Source organism: Xenopus laevis, chromosome 7S (assembly GCF_017654675.1).
Source record: "Xenopus laevis strain J_2021 chromosome 7S, Xenopus_laevis_v10.1, whole genome shotgun sequence".
Lineage (NCBI taxonomy): Eukaryota > Metazoa > Chordata > Amphibia > Anura > Pipidae > Xenopus > Xenopus laevis.
The window spans coordinates 6,650,003-6,676,540 of NC_054384.1; the positions used below are offsets into that span (position 1 = coordinate 6,650,003).

General features: G+C 38.0%; 1 protein-coding gene across 4 annotated transcripts in view; it reads right to left on the reverse strand.

The window, feature by feature from the left end:
* LOC108697174 (protocadherin-15) overlaps positions 1-26,538 on the reverse strand; it is a 404,849-nt gene that overhangs the window by 108,433 nt on the left and 269,878 nt on the right. For all 4 annotated transcript variants that reach the window (XM_041570856.1, XM_041570857.1, XM_041570855.1 and 1 more), the window contains 2 exons: positions 5,448-5,557; positions 769-909 (listed from right to left, as the gene is read on the reverse strand). In XM_041570856.1, coding sequence (XP_041426790.1) covers positions 769-909; positions 5,448-5,557 — 251 coding nt within the window. The remainder of the gene's footprint in view (positions 1-768; positions 910-5,447; positions 5,558-26,538) is intronic.

Genomic DNA, 26,538 nt, shown 5'->3' on the forward strand with positions numbered 1-26,538 from the left:
GGAAGGCCATCTCCCATGGACTCCATTATAATGACATAATTTACATTTTTAAAAAGTACTTTCTTTTTTCTCTATAATAATAAAAAAATAATGTTCTTGATCCCAACTAAGATATGATTAATCCTAATTGGAGGCAAAAGAATACTATTGTTTTTTTTTAACATTTAAATGATTTTTTAATAAACTTAAAGTATGGAGATCCAAATTACAGCAATAACCCTTATTCAGAAAACCCCAAGTCCCGAGCATTCTGGATAATAGGTCCTATACCTGTACTATCTTTATAACACAGCCTATATGTTGGTTCCAACTGTAAGCTACAAAAACTTGTAAGTGTAATGTGTTAATGTCACCTTATAATTTAACACTGCCATATAAAAAAAACAACACTGAAGTCATGACACAGAAAGACTTCTACTTTTATATATTTTTCATTGTAAAAAATATAAAAAATGGAGCAAATACCAAAGCTTTGTGCAGGAGCTACCTCTGGAGAATAAAGGTCAAATGGAAAGAAATGAAGTATAAATGGGTTTTAGTTCAACAAAAGGTCTTATTTTTTCACATATGAGTTTAAAGCAACATATCTGAGATAACATACAGCGCAGTGCAGAGTGAATTATTTAGGTTAGGCCTTACTAATATTCACTATCCTAAAAGAAGAACAGTTTTGAAGGCAAGGCGTTCTCCAGAAGGAAGAGGCTTTCTTTGAGCGCTCAGGATTTAGGAAGAGAATAAAACTTTCACAGCCAATGAAGTGTAACTTACTTTTCGAAGCAGCGCGTAGATTATATTTAGTTACTTCCATTGAGTCTGCTTGGATTCTGAGCACGTAGCTTGTTGTGTTTTCATAGTCCAATGGCTTTGCAACAGTGATAGCCCCGGTGCTGTTATCAATGGCAAATATTCCTGTATGAAGCAAATAAAGAAGATAGTGAACGTTTTTCAATGTTCAGCAACCAAGAAATAACTTTTCGATGTGCAGATAAAACCATCGAGATCTAGCACTATCCTTATGATGAGGAAGTAAGATGCTGGACAGTGGGAGAGCAGTATATGTCATCTGTTTGGATTTTGCCAAATAGTTTTAAATTATGAGCATAGACTGTCAAGGTTGGGGTTGTTTTCTCTGGAAAAAAGGCGCTTGCGAGGGGACATGATTAGACTTTACAAGTACATTAGAGGACATTATAGACAAATAGCAGGGGACCTTTTTACCCATAAAGAGAATCACGTACCAGAGGCCTCCCCTTTAGACTAGAAGAAAATAACTTTCATTTGAAGCAACGTAGGGGGTTCTTCACAGTCAGGACAGTGAGGTTGGGGAATGCACTGCCGGGTGATGTTGTGATGCTGATTCAGTTAATGACTATAAGAGGGACTTGGATGATTTTTTGGACAGACATAATATCAAAGGCTATTGTGATACTAAACTCTATAGTTAGTATAGATATGGGTATATAGAATTTAATTAAAAGTAGGGAGGGGTGTGTTTATGGGGCTGGGTTTTCATTTGGAGGGGTTGAACTTGATGGACTTTGTCTTTTTTCAAACGATTTAACTATGTAACTATGTACAGATGCAGCCACTTTGGTTTGTCTGTTTGACACAGAATAACTAAACACAGATATCCCATTTATCTCATTTAACATAGAAAACTGTGACACAACATCCCATCTAATTAAAACATTCACCATTGTGAACAATGGTGCTTTGGTATGCTAATGAAAAGGTTAAATGCAGTAAATGAGTTAAGATAACTTTAGATAACACAGTTTCTTCAATTAACTCTGAGTCATGACGCATTTAACTCACAAATCCAAGTGGCTTCATCTGTAACTATGTAACTATGTAACTATGTAACTATGTAACTATGTAACTATGTAACTATGTAACTATGTAACTATGTTTGATACTGTGCCCCACAAATGACTGCTTTACCAACTAAGGTCTGTTGGGCTTAATGAAGTCGTTTGCACGTGGATAGGAAACTGGCTCCAGGATCGGGTACAGAGGGTGGTTGTTAATGGGACATTCTCTACTTGGAGTAAGGTTCTTAGTGGGGTCCCTCAGGGCTCAGTATTGGGTCCACTTTTATTTAACTTGTTCATTAATGACTCAGGGGAGGGGATTGTAAGTAATGTATCAGTGTTTGCAGATGACACAAAATTATCCAGCCCAATTAATTCCATCCAGGATGTGGCACTTGCAACAGGACCTTGACAAACTGGCAATCTGGGCAGCTAAGTGGCAAATGAGATTCAATGTTGATAAATGTAAAGTCATGCACCTGGGATGTAAAAATATCCAAGTTCCGCCTAAATATTGGGAAGGGTTTTGTTACAGTGAGAGCTGTGAAGATGTGGAATTGTCTCCCTGAATCAGTGGTACAGGCTGATACATTAGATAGATATAAGAAGGGGTTGGATGGTGTTTAGCAAGTGAGGGAATACAGGAATATGGGAGATAGCTCATAGTACAAGTTGATCCAGGGACTAGTACCATTGCATCTTGGAGCCAGGAAGAGATTTTTTCCCCCTTTGAGGCAAATTGGAAAGGATTCAAATTTTTTTTTGCGTTCCTTTGGCTCAACTGGCAGTTAGACAGGTTATATATAGACTTAAAAGGTTGAACTTGATGATGTCTTTTTTCAACCTACACTAACTTACTATGTTACTATGTATCTAGAGACAGGACTCAGGACTGGTGTCTGGACACAGCATGATAAATTATGAAGTCTCGATGGCTTCATCTGAATATTTTAAAGTTGCATGTTGTCTTACAGAATAATTACATTTTATTCATGGCTGGACCATTTATGCGCAAACCCCAATTGCAGCTGCGGTCATAAATTAGTCTTATTGTTCTTTCCTGCATATCGTGGGGTGCTAAGCTGTATCCATCCATGAAAACTACTCAAAATTGGTGTTCTATATAAAAGTGGCCTTCATTCACTAAAGTAACTTTTTCTATTTTTTCATGAGCAGGTGAATACACCCACATACACAACCACAACCATGATGAGAGAAAATGTTATTCTAATCAATATACCAAACATTGATTGAAAATTTGCAATCATTTTACAGTTATTTATAAATATAACTGCAGTGCCTGACTTGCTGTTTACCTTCTCTGCAGGGCTTGTTCCAAGTGCTATAGCAATGAATATTCTTTCATTATGCAAAATGTGTTCCCCTGTAAATAATATACTGTTATCCTGCACTTGGAAAAACGGATGTGCTGTCTTTATAAGTTCAAATACTATTAAATGAGCTTTGTTGTGGGAGTGGGAGCTGCAATATTGAGTCCCAAGCTTCTCTAGGGACCACTTTGCATTGTAGATAAAAGATAAGCTATTTAGACTACAATGGCTTTAGTACTTAGGTTAAAAAATACCTTTATGTGATGTCTGTTAGTAAGACGAATGAAAACCTGAAACATTACTGGGCAGAAGGACGGCACATAGAACCAAGGAGCATTTCTTTGCCAATGGAAACATGTTGTACGTAGCGTTTACCTTATGTGCTAATAAACAGGGTCGAGTCACTTTTATAGTTCTCTTGGCACTTCTGTAAGAATCTTTATAATGTTGGACTGGCAATAATATACTATACAAATAGATATATAGAAGTATATTTTTTCATCTTGCTGGCCCATCAAGGTGTTGGTAACACAGTCAACATAATGGCAATCTCTTTGTATTTTGCCCCCTTCTCTGCACGTAGTAAATTAAATGCACCAAGAAAATTTTAAAAGATTTTCAGAGGGACCCAGAGTACACAGCATTCCGTACCCAAGCCCTCCACTTCCCGCCTTCCCACTCATGTCCCCACTCTTTCCACTCACTTTCAGGTAGGAGAACGACTGGACAAGGGGGATTTCTATACAACTACAGAGAATGCTGAGCCCCAGGCCTGGGAGTCAAAATAGGCCCTGCCATTCCAAGTCCACAGAGGCCCAAACAGCCCCCTACCAGCCCACTATATGGTAATTTTCTATGGAACCATACAGCAGCCCCTCTGGCATTTGCCAGAACCCACAGATTGCCAGTCCGGGCCTGCTGAGCCCCCAGTCCCCCATCTCAAACATGAGGTCTATTTTCAGTAAATTGCATCAATGGACCTTTATGCTTCTAGCATACCCCATAATTTGTACCCTAAGTAAGTATGGGATCTTTTATCCAGAAACCCGTTATCCAGAAAGCTCCAAATTACGGAAAGGCTGTCTCCCATAGACTCCATATTATCGAAATAATCCAAATTTTTCAAAATGATTTCCTTTTTCTCTGTAATATTAAAAAAGTGCCTTGTACTTGATCCAAACTAAGATATAGTTAATCCTTATTGGAAGCAAAACCAGCCTGTTGAGTTTATTTAATGTTTAAATGATTTTCTAGTAGACTTAAAGTAAAGATCGAAATTACAGAAAGATCTGTTATTTGGAAAACCCCAAGGTCCAGAGCTTTCTGGATAACAGGTCCCATACCTGTAGAAAAATTCTGCCTTGACCATACTGTTGCCATTTAGCTTCCTAGAAAAAGTACTTAGGAAGACGTCACTTTTAGCAGAAGTTCTGATGGAAAGCTTAGTAGTGATGTGCGAATTTATTCACCAGGCACAAATTTGCGGCGAATTCCCAAGATTCGTCATCAATATTTGCTGACATCAAAAAAAAAATGCACGCCGGCATCCTTTTTTTTGGACGCCAATGATTTTGCGCTGGAGTCCAAAAAATGTATACCGGTGTCAAAAACGGACACTACTAGATGCCGGCGCCGTTTCGCTAATTTTTCGGTGAAGCGAAACGCCCCAAATTCGCCCGTAACTAATGCTTAGTCTTCTGTCTGTTGTACAATTTACCTGTATTACTGCTTAAAGCTGTATGGCTCATACTGGAAGGTTATTGTAAAAACGTTTGTGTTTTATTTATATGTATATATATATATAATACAATGCAAACAATAAACTTGTGTTAAATGAGCCTCAATTCTCTGGGATTTCTATTCAATTAAATGTCAGGGTTCGTGCTGAAGCAAGGCGGCAACATTAATCATTTCTGGCGTCTATGTGCAAACGGCTTCTCTTTCTTTGCTAAATGAATCCCTTACCCCAATTGTACCTTTCTTTTTTCTGACTCTTTCATTTTCTCCTTTCTGCTTCCTCCCCAGAGACATTGCATGAAACAATGACAGCTATTCAGCCATTCTCTAGGCTGATTTCAAACACAAATTATATAGAACAGGGGAAAAAAAAATAATAATAATAATTTAATTTCTAAGGATGATTCCTCGTGTGCTAGAAGACAGGGATTAGAAAACTGAATAAAGCGTCTGCTTCAGCCCAACTGTAAGAAACCGCTGGCGGTTAGTATGATGTCAGCCAATCAGCATGCCCAAATGATTACAGGAATGGTCAATAGATCCACTGGTTAGACTTGTGCCCACTTACCCTGATCATTTCCTGAGACAATTGAATACACGACAGTTTGATTAAGCGCAGCAGCTGTTACCACTGTTACAACTAATCCAAGTGGGGCCAATTCACTCACAGGAAGCGGCCTATAAGGAAAAAAAGGGAAGTTTATTATGACATTTAAATATAAAATATTACATAACTATTCACTGACTTCGGTTAACCTTTAGGGATGGGATTAGTGATGGGCGAATTTATTCTCCAGGCGCAAATTTGCGTGATTTGCCGCCAGCGAATAAATTTGTGAAACGCCCGCGAAAATTCACCTGTCAAAAACGGGCACCGGTGCCGTTTCATGTATTTTTCGCCGTTTCGTGAATTCCGCAGGAAATTCGCGAATTTTCCGGCGAAACTGTGCACATTCTCCCATCAATAGATGGGATATTGATGTCCTTCAAAACTGCATGTAAAAATATGGAGCATAAAAAGAAATGTCAACAATTGTGTAGTATATTCTTATTTATGGACCAAAGTATATAGCAAGGGTAAGTTAGGACACAAAATTATCTACAAAGCTTCAAAGTGGACAACATTTATTCATTGGGGCTCCCTACAAGGAGCCGCCAGTTGGAAGTAACATATATGGGAGGAAGTACCTTTTGTGAATAGCATCACTTTCATAAAGTGAATAGTTTGTGCTTTCATAAAAATCCCTGTAGTATAGTGATAGTATTTTATTGATCCTTTACTAATACAGTTATATTTAAAGGGCACCTATCTCAAAAAATGATGTTTCCTCCACTGGAGCTGCAGGCTAACATATCACCCATTCTGGAGATTGGAGGATATCGTTTTTGGTTTGTTTTTTTTGGTGCTGGTGTTCATGCTACATCCCCAAAATGGCCGCCCATGGCTTACGTGACAATGGAAAGGGCAACATACATGTACATATTGACCAATCCAGGACATTCTCTCATACAGTACATTTGCCTTTACACAACTGCCTCATGCTTCATTCTTGACAAAATACTACTGTATCCCCAATCCAAAGTGTGGGCTCTCTTAGCCTGCAAATACAGAATTTCTGTATTGAGTGCTATTTAATGTTCTTATGGCAAAGCACATGTGACAAGCCAGAAACATGATACTTCTTTCCGCTACCCACCAGAGGAATCTTGTGTTCTCAGACATTCTGTGCTCTCAAATGCATTCGTTATTATTATGAAACACTGACCTTCAAACATTGCAATCCTGTGAGCCTTTTAATGTTCAGTACATTTCAATATGAAGAATAAAATTAAATTTTTCTAGATTAATACTGATGTTATCGTTCACCTGACAAGGTTACATGTCCCATACACCTAGGGGTATCCCTCCCTGAACATAATAATACCAATGGATTTGCAGTTGAATGAATAAGGCTGACCTGCCGCCTATGACTCTTCCTGTTATGATGACGATTAAACATTGACTAATTGTATGACATGACATGTTGTTACAAATGCTTCCGCCTAAAACAATCCCAGAAAAGTACATAAATACAAAAAAACCTTGTAAAATGTCCCTACCCCCTTTTTAAACCAGGCAGGCTCCTTTGCAGATGAAGACTTCACTGGAAAGCCAGCCTAGAAGATTATATATTTTTGTTGCCACTCAAAGGGTTTAAAGTGCAAAAGTAAAATGGAGCACTCTCACTGTATCACAAGGGGGCAAATTCACTAAGCGCCGAATCGCCTAACGCTAGCGTGAATTCGCCAGCGTTGGGCATTTTCGTTACTTCACAGATTCACTAACGGACGCTGGCGTAACTTCGCTAGTGTAACTTCGCACCCTTACGCCTGGCGAATTTGCGCAATGGATGTAACTACGCAAATTCACTAATGTGCACATTGTTCTGAACGCTACCTTTTACTCTAGACTTCCCTGGCCACCTCAGACCAGGCGAACGCAATAGAGTAGATAGGGATTGCTTCAAAAAAAGTTAAAAATTTTTCTAAGTCCCAAAAAACGCTGGTGTTTTTTCTTTATTATGGGTGATATGCTGAAAAAATCGAAAAATGTTTCCCAGGCTTATGTAGTTCTGCTACATATACCTCCATTGTAACTTGAATTTGGTGCCGTACGCAAATTAACCATCGCTAGCGTAACTTCGCTTTGCTTGGCGAATTAAAGCTAGTGCAACTTCGCAACCTTACGCTACCCCTGAGCGCATCTTTGGATTTTAGTGAATTTGCCCTTCTTAATATTTCTGTAATACCAAGGACAGATTTGCCTATTAAAATAGAAATAAAAATGAAAAAATGTTAATGTAAGATGAGTTTGATTTGGTAAATTGCATTAAAAATACAATCTTGTTTTAAAAAAGTCACAATCTTGATTTTTTTAGCTGCAACTTTTGTGAATGAAGGCAAAATTGCAACAAATAATTCATAAAGTTGTTCCTTATAGTATGTATTGAGTTTACACCAGTAGTGACCAACTCCATCTGATCTACATTATTAAGGCAGCAAAATGGGGTTCAGATCTAGTGATGGGCGAATTTATTTGGCAGGCGCGAATTTGCAGCAAATTTGCGCAAGTTGCCGCCGGCGAATAAATTCGCGAAACGGCTGCAAAAATTCACCGGCGCAATTTTACCTGCAAATGTGCGCCAGCATCCAAAAAACGGACACCGGCGTCAAAAACAAGAAGCCGACGCCTTTTCATGAATTTTTCGCAGTTTCGCGAATTTCGCGTGAAATTCGCAAATTTTCTGCCGGTGCAAATTCACCCATCCCTAGTTCAGACTCAAATAGTGCAAAACTCTCTGAACTTAATGAATTTGGCTGGACTAATACACCCTGCTACAAGCTTACATGGGAGAAAAAGGAGGTCATTAACAGTTAATAATGTCGTTCGAATGCAATAGTATTAAAACTGGTGGAATTTAATATGAGAGAGAAAAAGTTTGACTTTAGTTCTTGATTAAAAATCTATTTTGACCCAGTCAGCTGTAGACATTGATTAATTGATTTCTAATAGCTCTGAACTTTCCTAAATCCCAAACAAGGATTCAACACAAGAGTGTTATATAAATAAAAAATGTTGTTGTTAAATAAGGAATAAGCCGGGATCATGTGCATGAATCAAACAATAATTCTGCTCTTAGTATCACTTAAACATCCAGTTTATTGCATCAAATCTAACCTGGAGGCTAATTCTCTGGAGGAATCCTGGCTTTTCATTAGTGAAAAATGATGAGGCAATTATACCGATGATTAGATAAAATAAATTAGCAAATGGAAAATTGTCCTAATGTTGAAAAGCAAACTCTCACTATAATCTGTCATTGTGTAATTAGATTGGCTTTATCCTCTCATTTCTTCCCTTTAATGTGAACTATAGTGAAACATAACATGAATGCCAATGTACAGCAACCTGAGAAATATTTCATAAGAACGACACAGTAAATGTTCCCAAGTGGAGAATAAAATCCAAGCTGCCAACACTTTACTGTCTTTACAGTAGTCACTGCACCCTAAAAAGAAGGGAAAAAAGCTGAATCCTGTAGCAACTACAGAATATTGTGTGCTTTTGTTAAACAGAATCCAAAATTATACTAAATATTTTTTTTGAGAATTATTTTATTTGAATGCCAAGTTAAAAATGGTATTACGGCCATAACTCTCCATTTTATAGGCGTAAATTCATTAGAAGTTCCAACAATAATTAATGTGGGCAAATGTGTGCAACCAATTTGTCCTTAAAACTAAACACTTTAATTTTCTGATATGAAATAGAGGGGTGAACTCCCCTTGATAGGTTCTATGAATATCTACAAAGCAAGTGTTAAAAGTGATAAATCTACAGCATTCTTTACCCAGTCTAGTAGGAGGAAAGGGAAACGAGTGACATCCCTCTAACTTGCAATTTAGCAACAAAGGGAGACTGAAGTTTGTCAGAGCAAAAGTCAAATGACTAAGAGCACCTGGTAAACTAACACGATGTCTAGCTCTATGTCAGATTTCAACGTTAAATATAAAAAAAATGTTTGCGCTTTTAAAAAAATGGATTTCAAAGCGGGATTCTGCTGGAGAAGCAATATTAACAGATGTGTTTTTGTGGAGAAAAACTGTTGTAAAAATTTGTCTTCATTAGAGTGCGTAGCAACAGAAAGCCAGAACGTAAATGGTTTCTAAACAATTTTAATTTCACTGTTAGTTTTATTTAGACCAGGGGGCACATTTACTTAGTTCGAGTGAAGGAATAGAATAAAAAAAAATTCGAATTTCGAACGTTTTTTTTCGGCTACTTCGACCATCGAAATTGGCTACTTCGACCATCGAAATTGGCTACTTCGACCTTCGACTATGACTTCGAATCGAACTATTTGAACTAAAAATCGTTCAAAGTACTGTCTCTTTAAAATAAACTTCGACCCCCTACTTCAGCAAGTAAAACCTACCGAGGTGCAATGTTAGCCTATGGGGAAGGCCCTATAGGCTTTCTAAGCATTTTATGGTCGTAGAAAAATCGTTTGATCGATGGATTAAAATCCTTTGAATCGTTTGATTTGAAGGATTTAAACTAATTTGCGGTAAATCCTTCGACTTCGATATTCGAAGTCATAGGATTTACCTTCGGCAGTCGAATATCGAGGGTTAATTAACCCTCGATATTCGACCCTATGTAAATCTGCCCCCAGGTGTTGGGTTGGGTTTAGACCAGGTATTAATAATATACAGAGAAAGTATAAATCTGAGCACAGTTCACTATAGATACATCCACACATTGCTATGGTTGTTACATATTAAATATTTATATGATGTTTTTTTTGTATAATATATCTAAAAATATTGTTAAATTGTTTATATTAGTTTCAGTACACTAGAGCACAATACATAATCCCCAATGATGGTGCAGTGCTTGGATCCTAGGTTATAGCCAGGGCAAAGAGTTTGTATGTTCTCCCTGTGCCTGCATGGGTTGCATCTGGGAAATCCAGGTCCCTCCCACACTTTAAATACATACAAGCAGGTTATATGGCTTTTAGGTAAAACTGACCCTAGTGTCTGTGAATGTGATAGGGACCTTAGAATGTAAGCTCCACTGGGGCAGGGCTGATGGGAATGATGTATGATGTCTGTAAAACCCTGCAGACAATGTCTGCACTATATAAATAAATAAAAATGATAAGTAATCTTCATATAAACAGTTGCTGGGCACTTTCACATATGCAGAAGCTCTGGATTTGAGTGACTTCTGATGGTTTAAGGAGAAACCACCCAGGATGCAGAACATGACCACAGGTAGGCATTCATGGTAGAGCTGCCATTGGTTTATCTTATTATAACATACAGAATAATTAACAGTAAGAAAATAACTGGAAAAACTCTATGGGACCATTTACTAAAATCCAAATTTATCTCATTGTCCCAATTTAAAAAAGCTCAATCAAACTCCCATGCCCCATTTTGCCTTATTTATTAATACATTAACTCAATTTAATCAGATCAGCAAAAAACCCGAAACCTACGTTTTTTTCCCGAAAACTCAGAACAAGTCGGATTTTTGGCTAAACCCAACGAACGAAGACCATTATAACTTCAAATTGGGATTGGTGCCTCTCCTATTGACTTATACAGGACCTTGACAGATCTGAGATGGCTGATTTTCAAAATTCAGGCTTTTTGCAGCATCATGGGATAATACATCTTAAAAAATTTTGTTGTTTTTTTCACAAAAAATTTGAGTTTTTGGCAAAAACTGCTTGATCAGAAAAATTCAAGGTTTAGTAAATAACCCCTTTGTTTAGAAGCTGGTGGAAGTGGGTAATTGATAACCCAGGGAATTGTAATACACTCAGATACAAACATCAGCCATGATAGGGAAGTCTAGGGAAATTGATTATGCTGCTTAGAGTTCAAGATGAATGGGAAATAAATTACACTACCTCATCATATATCTTTCTTAAATCTAAGCTTCTATTTCAGTTTTTCATTGATAACTTTACCCTTAAGAATGTCATGAGTTTGTAGACAAAGTCTTTTTTGGAAACTGAGGAAAGTGAAATTGTATTTCATCTCTGTGAAGACATGATAACGTATCATATTAATTCTGCACACTGACAGTTAAGGGCACATGTAAATGAATTCTTGGCAAAATGTAAGGTAACACGTTTCTTTAGGAAGCAGCCGTCACCTTTCTACTTCAAGATCCTACTCTAATTATGATGTGCCATAAATCAAAGTCATTACATCACATCAACTTAGGAACAGAGAATTTGCAAGATGATCAAGGCCAGATGGATCAACCAGTCTGTTCATTCCTTTTGTTGTTTAAAATACAAGGAAAGCTTAAATCACTAGGGTGGCAACAATTATTCAGTAGAAAAAAACAGAAAGTACAGAATTTTTTAACTGAAAACCCTTGTAGCTGATGGTACCCAAGCTGCATAGATCCATACTGGTAGTAAAATAATGGTATTAACCTGCTGGGTTAATATGTTAAAGGAGCCTATATATTAAAATCCAACGTTTTGTTTGCTGCAATTCAAGAAAAAGTATGAAAAGCACGACGTTCAAGGTATTATTAGTACTAGAATTTTTCAAGATTTTATCATGATTTTCCTTGAAAATTTGAATCAAAAAAATGTATGAAACAATGAATGAAAAAATGTATAAATCTGTCTCTAATGGGTCAGTTTACTAAACCACAACTTTTTCATGTCTGGCTTTTTTCACCAAAAAACCCCCAAAACAGCATTATAAAAGCATTACTTTTCCGGAATTTGTTAAGCAACCTAACTACGACAATCTGTGTTACAAGTTGAAAAAGTTGACTTTTTCCATTTGTCCTTTTCAGTTTTGATCTTTTGATTAATGACTGGCATTCATGGAAATGAGTTTATTCATGGTTTCAAAAACCTCTAAAATCAAATGTTATTTGTAATAAATAGGCCTCCACTTGTACTTTAGTAGACTAAAGGTACAGGGCACATTTGCTAAAGGGTGTATTGTGTTTTTTTGGCAAAGATTTGTCAAAATGACAAGTCACAATGACATTGCCTATTTACTAAAAGGCAAAGAAGGTAATTCGCTAGTGCTAGAGTGCTACAGAACTTCCTCACTGTTTCGCCAGATGATTTTTCGTTAAAATGCAAATTAACAAAGTGTAAACTTTCCAATATATTACCATTTTCACCAAAGTCTACTTCGCCTGGTTCTACCATTGTTAAGATGAAGCTACAGTCTCAATATTACTACGTCAGTGATATCACATCCTGTATTCAAAAAAAGTCATGAAAAAAGAAAAATGGGGGATTATGTTTAAATATTGTACACTTTTTTAACCATTTGAAGCTCATGCCACATTTGTTTTAGGGTGGGCTCATGTTTAGGACAATAGAGGATCTATTTTGTCTTTAATTTGCTTCCTGTAAGTGGCCATTTCTAACAATTTCACCAACATCACTAATAAAGAAATACATATACCCTGTATGCACCCACCATTTTTTAATTGACGTGAGCGTTCACATGTTTCGCTAGGAAGAAAGTAACGCTAAAGAAAATTCAAAAACTTTTTGATCTGATGAATTTTCTCTAGCAAATATATGCCAGCATTCATGGTGAGACAAATGTTCTCATTTTGATGAATTCATGTAGTCGTAGCAAATAAACGTCGGGATGGGCGAATCTGAGCCGTTTTGTTTCGGCAAAAATTCGCTGCGGCGAATTGTCGCAGACGCCCATTTAAGTCTAAAACATTTTGTCGCGCGCCGAGATTTTTTTGACGCACATCGCCATACAAGTCAATGGGCGTCATTTCCGCGGCGAAACAAGCGGAAAAAATTCGCCCATCCCTAAACGTCTGACGTAGTTGCACGAATTATGGTGAAGGTTTCCTAAGCGACAATTCGGGCCTAAGTAAATGTCATCAAAATTACCGAAAGGATACTTATCTGGAAACCCCCAATTCTCAAGAACAGGGATTAACAAATTTTTTCGCAAAATGTGCTTTTTCGTGAATGGTGAAAATTTTTGCAAATCTGCACTAGAATTTCGCCAGGGGATTTGTTTTAAAAAAAAAAAAACAACTACAAAACAAGCCCACTGCCTCTAATGCATTTGGCACAAGAAAAAAATGACAATTGGTACCAAAGCATTTGATCCTATAGAAGATGCAATGAAAAACGCCCAGTGACTCTAATACATTTGGCAAATATTTACACTGATTTGCAAATTTTTGGGGGGCAGTTCCTATTAGCACTAACCAAGAATAAAATTATAGATCCCATACCTGTACTACAAGATCCCTAAATACTTGTCAAGAACATAAAATGAGATTGATTGAAGGTTCCTAACTTTTTCCTTGCTTTTCTTATAAACAGGTATGGAACTGTTATATGGAAACCCTTTATCCAGCTCCGAATTATGAAAAGGCCTTCTCCCATAGCCTCCATTATAATCAAATAATTCAAATTTTAAAAATGATTTCCTTTTCCTCTGTAAAAATAAAACAGTAGCTTTTACTTGATCCCAACTAAAATATAATTAATCCTTATTGGATTGCTTTTAATGTTTATGAAAACCCCAGGCTCCAAGCATTCTAGATAACAGGTCCCATACCTGTATGTGTGTATATATATATATATATATATATATATATATATATATATATATATATATATATATATATATTGGTGTACATCTATATTTTATAAATATATATAGAAATCATATATATTGTCTGTATCCTAAAAGTACATTTAAATACAGCAGCAGATGGCACTACACCACAGCATCAAGACAAAAGAAACTCAAAATAAATTTAGAATGAAAAAGAAAATATCCTGTGCTGAGACTAAATTCAATTCCTGAATCCAAGCTCCCATAGGAGTGCCTTTATTTAGTACACTGTATACTAACTCATACATATTTTTATTCATCTCTTTCCCGGTAGTGAGAACTTACCAGTCCCCCTCCCCCCAGAAGACTGGAGTAAACTGATAATGAGTTCCACTGGCCTAAAAACTGTCTCATTTGAGGATAATAATTTCTAAAACACTGAAGCAAAGCAACTGGGCAAAAATGACATCAAGTTAATGAAGTGAAAGAAAAGCAAATACATGTGACAAGGAAAGCTGAAAAGACAGAGGGAAGCTGAAAGGAAGAAAGCAATCATCTTAGAAAGCTTTTAGAAAAATTTGAAATGTTTATAATGACTTGTAAGCAAAAGTTTTTCCACCCATGCATGATATATGGTAAGTTATTAATTTCAGCTGCGTTTTATTACACTTGACTGAATATTGTAAATTATAAATTATGTGGTTTTTCTCCACTTGATATCTGCTACATTGAACTTAATAATGCAATAATATGAGAACAAACAAGTGATAAGCAAATCAACACGAGTAACAAGGCCTGCCCATGAGGATCAATTTACACAATCTCTTCACTGTTTATTAGTATGAGGAACATCCTTGAACTCCATTCATCTGCAGATTTATTTGTGTTCTTTCTTTGCCTTTGTGTAACAAGTAGATGGGGGTGAGATACTGTAAAATAAAATTACCCCAAATTGGTATATTTAGGACCCAGTTATCTTGGGCTCAACTCCTGGTTCGACACGTATAACATGAGGTGGGCCTTCAGTACGTAATGCCTTGGTGAACCACCTCCACTGTAACATAGTAACATAGTAAGTAAGGTTGAAAAACAGACACATGTCCATCAAGTTCAACCTTTTAACTTTTTTTTTAACCTGCCTAACTGCCAGTTGATCCAGAGGAAGGCAAAAAAAACCCATCTGAAGCCTCTCCAATTTGCCTCAGTGGGAGAAAAAATTCCTTCCTGACTCCAAAATGACAATGGGACCAGTCCCTGGATCAACTTGTACTATGAGCTATTTCCCATATCCCTGTATTCCCTCACTTGCTAAACACCATCCAACCCCTTCTTATACCTATCTAATGTATCAGCCTGTACCACTGATTCAGGGAGAGAATTCAACATCTTTGCAGCTCTCACTGTAAAAAAGATGGAGACCAAAACTGATCAGCATATTCTAGATGGGGCCTTACCAGTGCTCTATACAGTGGGACCCCCTCCTCCCGTGACTCTCTGCCCCATTTAATACAACTCAAGACCTTATTTGCCCTTGATGCTGCTGACTGGCATTGCTTGCTACAGACAAGTTTATCATCTACAAGGACTCCAAGTGGATATTGTTACATCCCAGGAGCAGGACTTTACATTTATCAACATTGAATCTCATTTGCCACTTAGCTGCCCAGATTGCCAGTTTGTCAAGATCTGGCAAAAGAGCACAGAGGAATCTATCTACTCCTGACCCTAACTGCTTCGGTCCCTATACTGGCAGCATTGACACCACAGGGTACTAATATTTATTAGTTTCTTAACTGAAGCTTCAGACTGCTCTGCTAACTACCTTGATCCTGACTTGTACTCTTATAGTAAACATTACAAAGCTTACTTTGCATTTATTTCTCCTATACTGAAACCTGCCTCTGTTTCAGGCTCTATGGACACCAAATGTGAGAACCAAAAGAGACCAACTCTATTGGGATTATATAACGTTACATGATTCTTTAGTAGGGAGACCCAAATTACAGTAAATTCCATTGTCCAGAGATGCCCAGTCCAGAGCATTCTGTATAACAGGTTCTCTATCTGTAGTAATGCTGTTGTTTCCATTCTAGTGATGAAACTGCCTCATTTCACTGACAAATTTCACTGACAAATGTGTGAAACTGCAGAAAAACTGCTCCAAATACATTAGTCAATTGGCATTGTTCTCATGTTTTTTCCTCTCACCAAAACAAAGTGCAAAATATGAATACCTCTAGGAATTGGTATGATAGAATTAGCATAATAGAATTGTATATTTTAGGTGCACCAAGACTGAAATGGAAAACCGTACCTGGTTAGGATGAGAAGGGATAAAAGTAGCCAAAAAGCCCTTTGCAAGCAATTAATAGTGATGGGTGAATTTATTCGCCAGACGCAAATTCGCGGCGAATTTGCGCGATTCGCCGCCAGCGAATAAATTAGCAAAATGCCCGCGAAAATTCGTCTGAAAAAATTCGCCGGCGTAAAAAAACATTTTCATCAAAACCAGCTGCCGGCGTCAAAAAAATGTGTGCCGGCGTCAAAAACGGGTGCCGGCGTCAAAAACGAGACGCCGGCGCCGTTTCGCGAATTTTTCGCAGTTTCACGAAATTCGCAAATTTTCCGGCGAAACGGCACAAATTTGCCCAGCACTAGCAATTACATGCAAAATGAAGTTTTCTGACATCAAAAAGTATTTACTTGCCTCATGCCATACACACAGCACTGCCTAGATACCAAAATTGAGAGTTTTAATTCTCCCATAAGGCATCATGGGTGAAAACATCATCATTTATTTATATAGCGCCAACAAGATACGCAGTGCTTTACCTTAGTTATAACAAATGGGGAATAAAAAGAGAATAACAAACAAGGGTTACAGAGTACAACAGGATTAGAGGGCCCTACAAATTAGAGTTTACAAACTAAAGGTTAGGGTACAATTGAGACATTAGGATTTTAGAAACAATTTTGTGATTTATGATACAGCAATGATTGATTAATTAAGGTACATTGAATAAGCTTCTTTAAACAGGAGAGCTTGGAAGTTTGGAAAGAAGGAGAAAATCTGACAGCTTGAGGCAGAGAGTTCCAGAGAAAAGCAGAAGCCACAGAGAAGTCTTGTAATGATGAGAGGAGAAGCGAAGATCGGAAGCAGAGTGAAGGTTGCATGAAGGAGAGTATATGGAGATCAGAGATGAAATATAGGCAGGGGCTTCATTATTGAGGGCCTTGAATGTGAGTGTAAGTAATTTGAATTTAATTCTAGAGGAGATTGGGAGCCAGTGAAGGGACATACATATGGGAGCAGCTGATGTTGAGCGGCGAGATAGATGAATGAGTCTAGCGGCCGCGTTTAGAACAGATTGGAGTTGTGAAAGGTGACTTGTTGGAATACCTGTGAGGAGTAGGTTGCAGTAATCAAGGTGGGAGATGATGAGAGACTGAATCAGTGTTTTAGTTGATTCTGAACTGAAACATGGTGGTATTTGGGCAATGTTTGGGTAGTTGGATACAACAAGATTTCGAATGTGTGGTGAAAAAGACAGATGAGAGTCTAAGATGACTCCTAGGCAGCGTGCCTGTGTGGTGGAATGAAAGGTGGTGTTGTTTACTGTGAGTGATCTGAGGGACAGGTGAAGATCTTGGAGGAAATATAATGAGTTCTGTTTGTGAAAGGTTCTGTTTCAGGTGACGCTGTGACATCCAGAAGGAGACAGCAGAGAGACAGTCTATGACTTGGGAAAGGACAGAATTAGAAAGATTGGGAGTAGACAAGTAGAGTTGGGTGTCATTAGCACAAAGGTGATACTGAAGTCTAAACGAATGAGTAAGTTTTCCTAGCGAAATTGTATAGAGCGAGAACAGCAGGGGGCCAAGAACAGAGCCTTGAGGAACTCAGACAGGAGGGAACATAATAGAAATAGAATTAGAGAAGGCAACTTTAAAGGAACGGTCAGACAGATAAGATGTAAACCATGAAAGAGCAGTGCCACGTATGCCAGCTGAGTATAGAATGTCTAGGAGGAGTGTGTGGTCAACTGTGTCAAAGGCTGCAGAGAGATCTAGAAAGACTAATATGGAATAGTGACCTTTAGACTTTGCCAGTAAAAGATCATTGGTTACTTTGGTGAGTGCAGTTTCAGTTGAGTGTGTTGGGTGGAAGCCAAATTGCAGGGGGTCGAGAAGGGAGTTGTGAGTGAGATGCTGGATCAGGCGTTTGTAAACGAGCCTTTCTAGTAATTTGGATGCGAATGGAAGAAACTGGACGATAGTTAGCGGGAGAGCAAGGGAAATTAATTCTTTATGCAAATCACTCTGGATGCATAGTTCGCCGAAAGGACATAAAAGAGTGATTTGTATGTCTCCACCCACCATGTCTTATGGGAAAATTAAAACTCTAATCTCTTTTATTTAGACAGTGTTGTGTGTATGGCATGAGACACGTAAATACCTTCTGATTTCAGAAGGCTTCACTTTGCATGTAATTGCTTGTAAAGAGCTTTTTGGCTCCTTTTAGCACTTTTTAGCACTTTTCACCCTAACCAGGTACAGATTTCCATTTCACTACTCTCCAATTCCTACCCCTCTATAAGCTATGGTCTAAAATATTGCACTGGTGAGATCTAATAAGATCAAAACAGCTTATTTACAAGCTTGGATACATTGCTTTGAATCACTAGGCTGTTTTTGTGCTATAAAACAGTGGTGCTGGAGGCATAATTAAAGCTTTCATTTTTGGTATCTAGGCAGTGCTGTTTGCATGACAAATAAAAAAATTAATGTTTTCTGATATCAGAAAGCTTCGCTTTGTATGTAATTGTTTGTAAAGGACTTTTTGGTTACTTTTAGTCTTTCTCATCCTAACCAATTATGGTTTTCCATTTTGTTACTCTCCAAGTCATATCCCCTCAGAAGTAGTGAAATTCCTCCCGCTTCGCCAATAAATGCACAAATTTCTTGTGAAGTTTGTGAAACGGCGAAAAATTATGAATTATGATGCCCACGTCAATTTGGACCCCAGTGTCAAAGTCAATGGGCATCTGAATAGTGTTGATGAGCGACAGTTTTGATGCAAGCAACATTTCTGCCAAGCATCTAAATTTTTAATCTTAGCCGGAGTTTTGCAAATTTGGTTGCCGGCGACGAAAAGAGAAAATTCACAGCGAATTTGTGCCTGCCGAATTTATTCACCCATCACTTGTGCTATAAACCCCTCTGTACTATAAACCAGCGGTTCTGGATGCATAGTTGGCTGAAGAGACATAAAGGAGTGATTTGCATATCTCTGCCCATGATGCCTTATGGGAGAATTACAACATTTTTAGTATCTAGGCAGTACTGTGTGTATGGCATGAGACAAGTAAATACCTTCTGATTTCAGAAGACTTCACTTTGCATGTAATTGCTTGTAAAGGTATTTTTGGCCGCTTTTAGCCCTTCTCACCCTAACCAGGTACAGATTTCCATTTCACTACTCTCCAAGTCTTACCCCTTCTTAAGCTAATGTTCCTAAATATTTCTGAGGTGAGATTTAACAAGAGCTAAATAGGCTATTTCGATATGTGACTGAATCACTAGACTGTATTGTGCTAAAAGCCAGTGGTTCTGGATGCATAGTTATCTTAAGGGACACAAAAGAAATGTATGTCTCTGCCTGTGATGCCGCATAGAAAAATTAAAGCTCTGATTTATGGTATATGTGCAGTGTGCATGGCAAGAGACAAATTAATTTCTTCAGATATCAGAATGCTTCTCTTTGCATGTAATTGGCTTGTAAAGGACTTTTTGGCTACTTTTAGCACTTTTCATCCTACCCAGGTACAGATTTCCATTTCACTACTCTCCAAGTCCTACCCCTTCAAAAGCTATGTTCCCAAATTTTGCATTGATGAGATCTAACAAGAGCAAAACAGGCTTTTTTCTGGGTATATGACTCTGAATCACTAGACTGTAGCTGTGCTTTTAACCAGTGGTTCTGGATGTATAGTTGTTCAAAGAGACACAAAAGAATGAGTTGAATGTCTCTGCCTGTGATACCATATAGAAAAACTAAAGCTCAGATTATTTATATATAAGCAGTGCAGTCTGCATGGCAGGAGACACATTATTAACTTCAGATATCAGAATGTTTCTCTTTGCATGTAATTGGCTTGTAAAGGACTTTTTGGCTACTTTCAGCACTTCTCATCCTAACCAGGTATGGTTTTCCATTTTGCTACTCTCTAAGTCATATCTCCTCAGAAATAGTGATCGGCAAATTCCTCCCGCTTCGCCAATAAATGCACAAATTTCCCGTAAAGTTCGTGAAACTCCAAAACATTTGTGAAACTTATGTTATCCACGTCAATTTGGACGCCGGTGTTAAAGTCAATGGGCATCCAAATAGTGTTGATGCGCAACATTTTTGATGCGAGCGACATTTCCACCACGCGTCCAAATTTAGAATTTTAGCCAGAGTTTTGCAAACTTATTTGCCGGCGACTAAAAGAGAAAATTTGCTGCAAATTTGTGCCTGGCGAATTTATTCACCCATCACTACTCAGAAGCCATGTTCCAATATGTTGCACTGATGAGATCTAACAAGATTGAAACAGACTGTCTGCAAGTTTGGATATATGGCTCTGAATCACTAGGCTGTATCTGTGCTATAAACCAGCGGTTCTGGATGCATAGTTGGCCGAAGGGACATAAAGGAGTGATTTGCATATCTCTGCCCATGATGCCTTATGGGAGAATTACAACTCTCATTTTTAGTATCTAGGCAGTGCTGTGTGTATGGCATGAGACAAGTAAATACCTTCTGATTTCAGAAGACTTCACTTTGCATGTAATTGCTTGTAAAGGGCTTTTGGCCTCTTTTAGCCCTTCTCACCTTAACCAGGTAGAGATTTCCATTTCACTACTCGCCAAGTCCTACCCCTTCAAAAGTTATGTTCCCAAATCTTGTTGTGGGGAGATCTAACAAGATCAAAAAAGACTGTTTGGTTATATGACTCTAAATCCTTAGACTGTAGTTGTGCTTTTAATCAGTGGTTCTTGATACTTAGTTGTCTAAAAGGACACAAAGGATTGAGTTGTGTGTCTCTGCTTGTGATGCCTTACAGAAAAAATTAGGCTTAGAATTTTGGTATATAGGCAGTGCATTGTGCATGACAAGAGACATATTAATAACTTTAGATATCAGAAGGCTTCTCTTTGTATGTAATTGCTTGTAAAGGACTTTTTGGCTAAATTTAGCCCTTCTCATTCTAACCAGGTATGGTTTTCCATTTCGCTACTCTGCAAGTCATATCCCCTCAGAAGTAGTGATTGGCAAATTCCTCCCACTTCGCCAATAAATGCACAAATTTCTTGTGAAGTTCGTGAAACGGCAAAAAATTTGTGAAACTTGAATTACGTTGTCCACGTCAATTTGGACGCTGGTGTTTAAGTCAATGGGCATCCAAAAAGTGTTGATGCGTGACAGTTTTGATGCAATCGACATTTCCGTCTCGCATGCAAATTTTTAATTTTGGCCGGAATTTTGCAAATTGATTTGCCATCGATGATAAGAGAAAATTTGCCACAAATTCGTGCCTGGCGAATTTATTCACCCATCACTACTCAGAAGCCATGTTCCAATATCTTGTAACTGATGAGATCTAACGAGATTGAAACAGACTGTCTGCAAGTTTGGATATATGGCTCTGAACAACTAGACTGTATCTGTGCTATAAACCAGCAGTTCTGGATGCAGAGTTGGCTAAAGGGACATAAAGGAGTGATTTGCATATCTCTGCCCATGATGCCTTATGGGAGAATTACAACACTCATTTTTGGCATCTAGGCAGTGATGTGTGGATGGCATGAGACAAGTAAATACCTTCTGATTTCAGAAGGCTTCACTTTGCATGTAATTGCTTGTAAAGGGCTTTTTGGCCTCTTTTAGCCCTTCTCACCCTAACCAGGCACAGTTTTGCATTTTGCATTTTTCAATGGTCATTTTCCAATATCTGACACTGATGAAGTCTGATAAGGCTGAAGTAGACTGTCTGCATGTTTGGATATAAAGCTCTGTGCTATTAGGGTGTATTTGTGCTTAAAACCAGCAGCTCTTGATGCACAGTTGGCCTGATTTGCCTGTCTCCACCCATAGCATGAGACAAGTAATTACTTACTGATTTTAGGAGGCTTCTCTTTCTAAGACTGAAATAAATGGTAACATAACCAAGATAAATCCATACAAAAAAGGCTTCTGCATGCCTAGAGAACTTTAAGAGTTTTATAGGTGATTACAGCTCAGGGCGCAAGAGCTAAATTAAAATTGGATTGTTTTAAACAACTAAATTGAATGTGTGGATAGTGCCATGCACTGAATAATAATTATTACAATAATAATAATAAAAAATAATAGCTAAGTAATGTCCCATTTTTCCCAGGGAGGAGACATAATCATTGAGTGGAATTTGAAATGAAAAAGGAAATAAAATCCTGATTAACCTGACATTGTTTTAAGTTTAGCGTTATGTGGTCATTTCTGCTTGAATCATGTATGAGCCAGTCATCTTCAAATTAGTGTTTTTGTTAATAACACACGGAACACAAAATGACAGTTTCAATAATGAATCTGGCACAGAGGAGGTGGCAGCGTCATACTCAACAGAATGAACTTCTCAAGGTCACAGGGGTCGTGCTGCGGAACATCAACTTAATGCACAACTGAAAGGAGCATCATAAAAACCAGCTTAAAAGCAAATCAGGAACGTGTCTTGCGAATTACACAGGTAAGTGCTGAGTATATTCAGCTGTGCTTTTTGCATTCTAAGGTACAGAACTACATTATACAGAGTAACATAGTAAGTTAGGTTGAAAAAAGACACATGTCCATCAAGTTCAACCTTAAGTCTATATATAACCTGCCTAGCTACAGGTATAGGATCCCTTATCCGGAAACCCAATATCCAGAAAGCTCCGGGTTACGGAATGGCTGTCTCCGATAGACTCCATTTTATCCAAATAATCCAAATTTTTAAAAATGATTTCCTTTTTCTGTGTAATAATAAAACAGTAACTTGTACTTGATCCCAACTAAGATATAATTAATCCTTATTGGATGCAAAACCAGCCTATTGGCTTTATTTAATGTTTACAGGATTTTCTAGTAGACTTAAGGCAGGAAGACCCAAATTACGGAAAGATCCCAGGAAAACCCCAGGTCCCAGGCATTCTGGATAACAGGTCCCATACCTGTACTAGTTGATCCAGAGGAAGGTGAAAAATCCCATTTGAAGCCTATACCTGTTCAAGGTACAGGTATGGGACCTGTTATCCGGAAAACCCATTATCCAGAAATCTCCTTTATAATCAAATAATCCAGATTTTTAAAAATTATCACTTTTTCCTTTGTAATAATAAAACAGTAACTTGTACTTGATCCCCACTAAGATATAATTAATCCTTATTGGAAGCAAAACCAGCCTATTGGGTTTATTTCATGTTTACTTGATTTTCTAGTAGACTTAAGGTATCAAAATCCAAATTAAGGAAGCATCCGACAACCCTAGGTCCCGAGCATTCTGGATAACAGGTCCCATACCAGTCCCATAGCCCTTTCCTTCAACATCATCTTGCCTAAGGGCAGGACTCCACGGATGATTCCGGCACGATCCGACGCGCTGCGCAAAAACGCAGGCATCACGTTGGGTGCAATGGAAATAAGGTAAGTAATTCTATTGCCGGATCGTGTCGCATTGTTGATGCGACGCGACTGTCGGATGCAGACTCAGCGTGCAGCATCTGCATCCGACAGTTGTGTCGCATTGCATCAACGCTGCAACACGATCCAACAATAGAATTACTTAACTTATTTCCGTTGCATCCGACGTGACGCCTGCATTTTTACGCAGCACAACGGATCGCGTCGGAATCGTCCATGGAGTCCTGCCCTTACTCTCCATACTATTCCAATCTGTCCCGTTTCCCATCGCCGATGAATTTGCGAAATTGCAAAAAATTCACAAAACGCATTGAAGTCAACAGGAGTCAAAATGTTTAATTACGTGGAACAATTTTTTATGTAAGCAACAATTTTTTTTTTCCCTCAACGTATTAAAGTCTTTGGACGTTTTTCTTTTGGCGACTTTTTTGTCTTGATGACTATCAGCAACTTTATTGTCCAAGTGCGTTAAAGTCAACAGGCATTTTTTCTTATGGTGACTTTTTTGTCGCAGTGGATTTTTGCCGCAGTTTCGCAAAAAAAATTGCAGATGGCAAAGTGAGGAATTTCGCAGCAAATCCATGGCTGCCGAAAAAAAATGTGCTCATCACTATTTATAGACCCTTCCTAGTAAAAACATCGGCAAGATACAAGAGAGTTTAGTTACACCTCTTTGCACCCCCCTGCCATGCAGAAAATCAAGCCCACCAGGCAACTTGCACAAAATGACTTTGCTGCTTTCCTTTTAATTTACTGCACCAGACTCTCGTTAACCTTCTGCTACAGCTCAGGAGCCATTCTGATTTAACAGCTTTGTTTGGCCTCAAGAAGCTGAATGGATTTTCCTCCTCTAATGCTGAAGATAAGTGCACTGGACTGAAATACAAACGGAATCATTTCCCAAGCTACAAACTCAAGGCTGAGGGATCATTACACATGCTGGACTTTTTCACGTGAAATGTAACAATATACAGGTATAGGATCCGTTATCCTGAAATTCATTATCCATAAAGCTCCAAATTACAGAATGGCTGTCTCCCATAGACTCCATTATAATCAAATAATCCAGATTTTAATAACTTGATTTTTTTTTTCTGTAATAATAAAACAGTCACTTGTACTTGATCCCAACTAAGATATAATTAATCCTTATTGGAGGCAAAACCAGCCGATTGGGTTTATTTAATGTTTATATGATTTTCTAGTAGACTTAAGGCATGAAGATCCAAATTACAGAAAGATCCCTTATATGGAAAACCCCAGGTCCCGAGTATTTTGAATAAAAAGTCATATTCCTGTATCTTGCTCCCCCATGGAATCACAAGGCAAGTGGGAGACAAAGGGGCACATGAGTATGAGTATGAGTATTCCATGAGTATTTCTAGTAGACTTAAGGTATGGAGATCCAAATTACAGAAAGATTTGTTATCCATAAAACCCTAAGGTCCCGAGCATTCTTGATAACAGTTCCTATACCTGTATGTGTATATATATATATATATATATATATATATATATATATATATATATAAATTTTAACTTAAAACCTGTTTCCCAGGTTTATTTGTCAGTGTCTGATCTTTGTCATTAACTTTCAGACAGTCTCTCTTTCGATTCTTTGTTTGCCATTTAATCTTAAGTGATAATAAACCCCCTACTGTAAATTGTAAGGACCACATAGGCTTTCTGTGACCATATAAAAGACACAAGGCTGCAGGCTGAGTTATACAGGGAACTCTGAGTATCACTCATGTATTATAAGGGATAATGTACCCCCTACTGTAAATGATAAGGATATTAGAAGTCACTGAGGGGTTGTTCTGTGACCATATAAGGCACAAGGCTGCAGGCTGAGTTATACAGGGAACTCTGAGTATCACTCATGTATTATAAGGGATAATGTACCCCCTACTGTAAATGATAAGGATATTAGAAGTCACTGAGGGGTTGTTCTGTGACCATATAAAGACACAAGGCTGCAGGCTGAGTTATACAGGGAACTCTGAGTATCACTCGTGTATTATAAGGGATAATGTACCCCCTACTGTAAATGATAAGGATATTAGAAGTCCCTGAGGGGTTGTTCTGTGACCAAATAAAGGCACAAGGCTGCAGGCTGCATTATACAGGGAACTCTGAGTATCACTCATGTATTATAAGGGATAATGTACCCCCTACTGTAAATGATAAGGATATTAGAAGTCACTGAGGGGTTGTTCTGTGACCATATAAAGGCACAAGGCTGCAGGCTGAGTTATACAGGGAACTCTGAGTATCACTCATGTATTATAAGGGATAATGTACCCCCTACTGTAAATGATAAGGATATTAGAAGTCACTGAGGGGTTGTTCTGTGACCATATAAAGGCACAAGGCTGCAGGCTGAGTTATACAGGGAACTCTGAGTATCACTCATGTATTATAAGGGATAATGTACCCCCTACTGTAAATGATAAGGATATTAGAAGTCACTGAGGGGTTGTTCTGTGACCATATAAAGGCACAAGGCTGCAGGCTGAGTTATACAGGGAACTCTGAGTATCACTCATGTATTATAAGGGATAATGTACCCCCTACTGTAAATGATAAGGATATTACAAGTCACTGAGGGGTTGTTCTGTGACCATATAAAGGCACAAGGCTGCAGGCTGAGTTATACAGGGAACTCTGAGTATCACTCATGTATTATAAGGGATAATGTACCTCCTACTGTAAATGATTAGGATATTAGAAGTCACTGAGGGGTTGTTCTGTGACCATATAAAGACACAAGGCTGCAGGCTGAGTTATACAGGGAACTCTGAGTATCACTCATGTATTA